Source organism: Leptodactylus fuscus, chromosome 5, assembly GCF_031893055.1.
Source record: "Leptodactylus fuscus isolate aLepFus1 chromosome 5, aLepFus1.hap2, whole genome shotgun sequence".
In the NCBI taxonomy this organism is placed as follows: Eukaryota; Metazoa; Chordata; class Amphibia; order Anura; family Leptodactylidae; genus Leptodactylus; species Leptodactylus fuscus.
Genome location: NC_134269.1, coordinates 6,820,106 through 6,827,279, shown reverse-complemented (window position 1 = coordinate 6,827,279; position 7,174 = coordinate 6,820,106). Strand labels below are relative to the sequence as shown.

At 42.1% G+C, this 7,174-nt stretch overlaps 1 protein-coding gene across 1 annotated transcript; it reads right to left on the bottom strand.

Moving 5' to 3' along the window:
- Positions 1-4,787: 4,787 nt before the first annotated feature.
- On the bottom strand, positions 4,788-6,421 carry LOC142202358 (olfactory receptor 10A7-like). The gene is made up of 2 exons (XM_075272444.1): positions 6,410-6,421; positions 4,788-5,723 (listed from the first exon to the last, which is right to left on the bottom strand). Exons 1-2 carry the CDS (start codon positions 6,419-6,421, stop codon positions 4,788-4,790), a joined length of 948 nt encoding a protein of 315 aa, XP_075128545.1.
- Positions 6,422-7,174: the final 753 nt, after the last annotated feature.

Genomic DNA, 7,174 nt, shown 5'->3' with positions numbered 1-7,174 from the left:
GGGGTATTACCCAACCTGTATGATAAATGTTCCATAGTACAACTGAAGGTGATCCCAGACATATAAGGAAGGTCGGGGCTTTTCCATAGATGGGCCATCTTAGATCTGGTGACAGTCAGTACATGGCAAATATTAATCATCAAGGGGTAATGTATCATTGACTAATGAAAGCAAAGCCACATAAGACCTACAGGTGAACGGGTACTGGATATGTGGCATTGCCAAAGCAAGTAAAGTGTGTGTGTGTGGGGAAGTTGGGTTTTAGGGGAGGAATGGTGGGTGTGGGGTGGGTGATTTGGGGTATAATAGTCTTCGGAGTCTCATCTTCCCCTTATTTGGTGACAGCTGGACACGTATTGGGCAGCGATCTCCACAGTGGCCACTTCTTCTCCCAGTAGGATGTAGAGTTTCCTCTTCTCGTCTGCAGATATGAGGTCTGGGATGTGGGTAGAGAGTCTTTGGAAGTCGACAGCCCTCACAGCTGAGTATTTGGTGTAGTGTAGCAGGAAGTGGGCTGGTCTTCTAGGGCCCCCTGGTCACAGTGCTGGCACAGTCTGTTCTCCCGTGGCTTGAACATCTGCCCTCCATTGGATTTGGGGAGAAGCAGGATGTATGTTGGGATCTTGGCTCTTTGATGCCCTCAGATAAAGCGAATTAAACACTGAAGGGTGTTAATAAGATGTCTGGGGACTTTGATGGGGAGGTTCCCTAAAGTAATATAGCATCTTTGGGACGAAGAACATTTTTGCTACAGAAAGCCTACCTAGTCATGAGATCTGGACCTTGGAGTAAGAGGTAATATCCTTCTCTATGGTCAGTAAGAGTTTTGAGTAATTAATCCTGCAGAGTTGTGAAGGTGGGTATGTTGTCTGATTAAATAGGGAATCGATCCCACTGCTCATGGAAAGGGAAAGGGTTGCTGGAGATGTTGTTGAATAGGGAGGGGAATGCTCATATTCAGAATCAGGAATTGGGAGGTGTTTACTTTATAATAGCCAATATTCAGTCATTTATAAGGTCCATCACAGTGCTAAGTCATTGGTCAGGCTTTGAGAGTGAAGTAATATTGTCTGATATATAGTCCTATGTGATGCTCAGTTGCGCCCACCCCAATGCCCCGAAGATTGAGAGGACCTAATGCTTTGGGCGAATGGTTCCATAGTCAATGCAAAAAGCAGGGGAGATAAATGGCACCCCTGACGTGTTCCATTGGTCATATAAAAAGGGTAGAAAACAACTCCTGCAGAGTAAACTCTAGCTGAGGGAACAGTGTACAGCGCCATAATAGCAACCTAAATAGAGGGGGGAAAGCCAAATTTTTGCAACACTGCCTTCAAGTATCCCCAATGGACAGAGTTGAACGCCTTCTCTGCATCCAAATCTAGAAGCAGAGAAGGCATTTGACAGCTATGGGTCAAAACTCAAATACTTCAAATACCTCCGCTCCCATAGGAATGCATGGGAGTGGCCGTACCACAAGGGGTTAAGCGCTAGTCGGAGGCGCCAGTCGCTAATATGCATTCCTATGGAGCGAGGTATTCGAATCCTCTCTAGTAGTCACCAATGCTTCTAACATTTCTTGAGGAGCGGACCCAGAGACTGCAATATGGTTAAACATGTAAGAAAGGGGGCTCAGAAGTTGATCACTTTTATGAAACTCGTTCGTTAATCCATCAGGTCCAGGGGATTTATGTATTTTCCGGGATTTGATCACCTGGAGTGTACCATTCTCAGAAAAGGGGGAGAGAAAGGAGGCTCTTTGAATACCATAGATAGATGGGAGGGAGATGGAGTGTAGGTAAATAGCAATAGTAGTCGGAGTAGGTTGAGGGGTAGAGGACTACATTATATAGTGCTGTGCTAAGACGTCCACTGTGCCCTTAGAATCCACCACTTTTTGTTCTCACACATTAAAAATAAAGTATATGACTACGCTACGACTCCATGCGCTGTTCTGCATACCTGGCACAAAAATTGTCGTGTAAAGCTGAGTTCACATTTGATTTATTTGGTCAGTTTGACCTTGTAACTGACCAAATACGTGAATTGTGCTGCAGTTCTGAGAGCGAAGCCGGTCATGTGTGTGCCATACTGACTCACTGTATTGTTTCACTACCACAGCAGATTCCCCATGTGTGTTACTGCAAGGCCCTGTGTTCTACACCACTATATATACCATACTATATACACCACTATATATACTCCACTATACAGGCTCTCTGGAGCCAGGAAATAGCTGTTTTTAATGCTATTCAGCGCAATTTTGGATCATATCAAATCTTTTTGAGAAATCTGAAGCAGCAGAATCAAATTTTTGAAAACCTCGCTCATCTCTACCTGTGACTTAGTGCTCCAATAATATACCTCTGTTACCTCTGTGATATACTAGATAATGAATAGACTTTATGCTCAGACCAAAATCTGTGGTGGGTATGATGTGTGTGTGTGTGGGGGGGTGACATATACAGATACATGTCATCAGTCATTTCTCAACTGGTGGTCTAAAAAATCGGACTTGGGTTGGGTGACTATAGAAGGGCGGCGGTGTGACTCCCATTAATTGCATTTTTGGTCCCCTCTCAGGAAAACACATAACCAGCTGCAATCCATAATGGGTTTATCATATTCTTGGGATTATCTACTGTACACCACTGGTCCTGGTCATGCCAAATCGCGTTTCTCTCATCCCCTGCAGTTCCTATCAACTTTTCAGCCTTCTCTTGATATCCACAACTGGTTCAATATTGGAGACTTCTACAAATATTATGGTTTGTTGGTACAGAACCCCAGTACAGTAAACTAAATTTTCCCCTTTGGGAAGTTCTAATAGTTGGAGAGGTTGTGTCCAAGCGGGTTCCTACATCCATAGCTGGTGTCCCTTAGTATATATCTTCAATTCAACTTCACTATGGAAGGACTAGGCTGGATGTTGGGAAGGTTACACTCACATTGGTATACAGTCCTATGAAAAAGTTTGGGCACCCCTATTAATTTTAATCATTTTTAGTTCTAAATATTTTGGTGTTTGCAACAGCCATTTCAGTTTGATATATCTAATAACTGATGGACACAGTAATATTTCAGGATTGAAATGAGGTTTATTGTACTAACAGAAAATGCGCAATATGCATTAAACCAAAATTTGACCGGTGCAAAAATATGGGCACCTCAACAGAAAAGTGACATTAATATTTAGTACATCCTCCTTTTGCGAAGATAACAGCCTCTAGTCGCTTCCTGTAGCTTTTAATCAGTTCCTGGATCCTGGATGAAGGTATTTTCGACCATTTCTTTCTACAAAACAATTCAAGTTCAGTTAAGTTTGATGGTCGCCGAACATGGACAGCCCGCTCTCAAATGATCTGAAAACAAAGATTGTTCAACATAGTTGTTCAGGGGAAGGATACAAAACGTTGTCTCAGAGATTTAACCTGTCAGTTTCCACTGTGAGGAACATAGTAAGGAAATGGAAGACCACAGGGACAGTTCTTGTTAAGCCCAGAAGTGGCAGGCCAAGAAAAATATCAGAAAGGCAGAGAAGAAGAATGGTGAGAACAGTCAAGGACAATCCACAGACCACCTCCAAAGAGCTGCAGCATCATCTTGCTGCAGATGGTGTCACTGTGCATCGGTCAACTATACAGCGCACTTTGCACAAATAGAAGCTGTATGGGAGAGTGATGAGAAAGAAGCCGTTTCTGCACGTACGCCACAAAAAGAGTTGCCTGAGGTATGAAAAAGCACATTTGGACAAGGCAGCTTCATTTTGGAAACAAAAATTGAGTTGTTTGGTTATAAAAAAAGGCGTTATGCATGGCGTCCAAAAAGAAACAGCATTCCAAGAAAAACACATGCTACCCACTGTAAAATTTGGTGGAGGTTCCATCATGCTTTGGGGCTGTGTGGCCAATGCCGGCATCGGGAATCTTGTTAAAGTTGAGGGTCGCATGGATTCCACTCAGTATCAGCAGATTCTTGAGAATAATGTTCAAGAATCAGTGACGAAGTTGAAGTTACGCCGGGGATGGATATTTCAGCAAGACAATGATCCAAAACACCGCTCCAAATCCTCAGGCATTCATGCAGAGGAACAATTACAATGTTCTGGAATGGCCATCCCAGTCCCCAGACCTGAATATCATTGAACATCTGTGGGATGATTTGAAGCGGGCTGTCCATGCTCGGCGACCATCTAACTTAACTGAACTTGAATTGTTTGTCCAAAATACCTTTATCCAGGATCCAGGAACTGATTAAAAGCTACAGGAAGCGACTAGAGGCTGTTATCTTTGCAAAAGGAGGATCTACTAAATATTAATGTCACTTTTCTGTTGAGGTGCCCATACTTTTGCACCGGTCAAATTTTGGTTTAATGCATATTTCACATTTTCTGTTAGTACAATAAACCTCATTTCAATCCTGAAATATTACTGTGTCCATCAGTTATTAGATATATCAAACTGAAATGGCTGTTGCAAATACCAAAATATTTAGAACTAAAAATGATTAAGATTAATAGGGGTGCCCAAACTTTTTCATAGGACTGTATGTGGTGTCAATTCATAACCCCAAAAATACCCCTTCACTATCTTTACTCTGAGGTCTTGGTTGTGCCCAAATGCCTTGCACCATGAAAGCACCTTTTGCACTCTTGTGCTATTTAAAAAGAAAATCTCATATGTGTTAGACTGGAATTCACTATTCTGCACCCCACATACCTTATTGTAACTGTATATTTGTTCTTTGTTGCATTGCTTTGGATGGTTCTCCACAACATATTGTAACATTTACAATTCTTTAATAAAACTTGAGCGCTTACAAATTGTGCCCTGTGCGGCTTTCTTAATGTCTTTATTCCTCAGACTGTATATAATGGGGTTGATCAGGGGGGTAAACACAGTATATAGCAGGGAGAGGATCTTACTCGTGGTTGATGTTTTTCCACTTGTTGGGAGAACATAAACACAAAATAGAGTCCCATAGAACATGGAGACCACAATGAGGTGGGAGCTACAGGTGGAGAAGGCTTTCTGTCTACCAGTACTGGATGGGATCCTTAAGACTGCCCGAACAATAGAAGTATAAGACGCTACAATGATGGTGGTTGGGATCAATACACTGGGAGTGCCTACAAAATAAATCTCTACGTAAAGAGTAGAGGTGTCGGAACAGGCAAGTTCTAAGACGGGAATAATGTCACAGAAGAAATGGTCGATGAGATTTGGCCCACAAAAATATAACATTGATTGAGTGATGGTGAGAATGAATGAAAAGGATGAACCCAGCAACCAGCAGATGGCAGAAAATTTAACACAAACTTCATTGGTCATGATAGAAATATAATGGAGGGGGTTACAGATGGCCACATATCTATCATAGGACATCACTGAGAGGAGGAAACACTCACAAGCTCCAGAAGTCCCAAAGAAACAAAACTGTGTGAAACAACCAACAAAAGTAATGGCGGCCCCATTATGGAGTAGGATGTAGAGCATGTTGGGGACAACTGATATACTCAACAAGAGGTCACTCGTGGAGAGTTGTGAGATGAAGAAGTACATTGGAGTGTGGAGGATCTTACTGGAGGACACCAGGGTGATGATCAGGAGGTTCCCACATATTGTTAGATTATAAATCACAAGAATCAGAAGGAAGAGAAGATTTCTCAATAGTTGACTGGCTTGAAATCCTAAGAGGAAAAAATCTGTGACTGTCAGATTGGTCTGCAAGAAGAATAAGAAAGTAAATGAGACTGTCCGACCAATGGCAATAGTATAAGAATATCCCGAGCCCTGGACTAGTTCTATCATCTGTCTAATCTGACTCTGTGGGGGGGAGACTTCTGTAAGACCAAGAAATGTAACCATGAAGGATGTCTGCGGATAAGACCAGAAAATCTGACCAAGAAGAGAATGTAATAGTCTCGGCCATTAAAGGAAAGTGTCATCTATACAGTATGGCTCCTTGAATGATACTTTGATGCAGAAGAGGAGGAAAAACAACTTTTTGGAAACAGAGATGAGAACATGACCCTGTCCCTGAGTAATACACTAGTCTGTACTAGAAGAATAAACTTCCCATACGGTGTTTTATATTATATTTATACATTCCCCCAGTCTTATAATGTACAGAACAGAGGACAACAGTGGTTATGTGACCCCAGGATCTCTGTGGAAACTTCTGGATTTACTCTACATACTAGACACACATTTTGTTACAATGTACATTTCGCTGTCTGTGCACTTTTTGTGGTTACTTTATGGCTATAACTGTCTGTCTTCGTCGGCACAACCTGACACATCATCAGTAAAGTCATCTTCACCATCCATGAATGAAAAAAAGCAATGGTACCGCACACTCATAGAATTAGAAGGTGTGGTGCAGACATCAAAGGGTCCTTCAACCTCACCATCCAGTCCATGTTATTAGGAGTCTCCATCCAGGAATAATGAGCAGAACCTCCAATGTTTTTGGTCTTTTCTCTCCATTCTAATGATAATAAAGAGGGGGAATCGCAGCCGCTCCCTTCACTACAGTCTGAGACATGGCGGCTCCTTCTAGATCCAATCCACACCCAGTCTAGGTCTGTTCATTCTACAAGACGTCTCCCTTTCTTCTCTCCTGCTCTCCTATCCTGTAACATAGTAAATCTAACACTTCCCGCTTCTTCTCTATTGGGAGAATGTGTCGGAACCAGCAGAGAGTTGTGTTACTTCTCCTCAGTCTCTACATGGACGTGTCTAATAATAATCATTGTACATGAATGGATTTATGAGATGAGATATTATGTTGTACAATGTTACTGTCTAGGACAGCGATATATCCACAGAGTAATAATGCTATTAATATTATAAATGTGAAAGTTTGTGGGTTTGTGTGTTTGGATGTTTGCATGTTCGGATGTTTGTTCCTCAATCACGGAAAAAACGTTCCACCGATTTGGCTGAAATTTTCCACAAACATAGTTAATACACCCGATTGCGCAATAGGCTACTTTTTGTCACAATAGCGCACATATGTTTGTGCCAGGACCCCCACAAAACTCAAACTCACACCACCATCTCTGCAATCTCACACACTTTGGACCATAGCAAGCCACAAAATTCATATTGCCCTCTCCAGCCTCGCCCCTAACCCCACACAATCTCATATACATATACTTTACCACTTTACC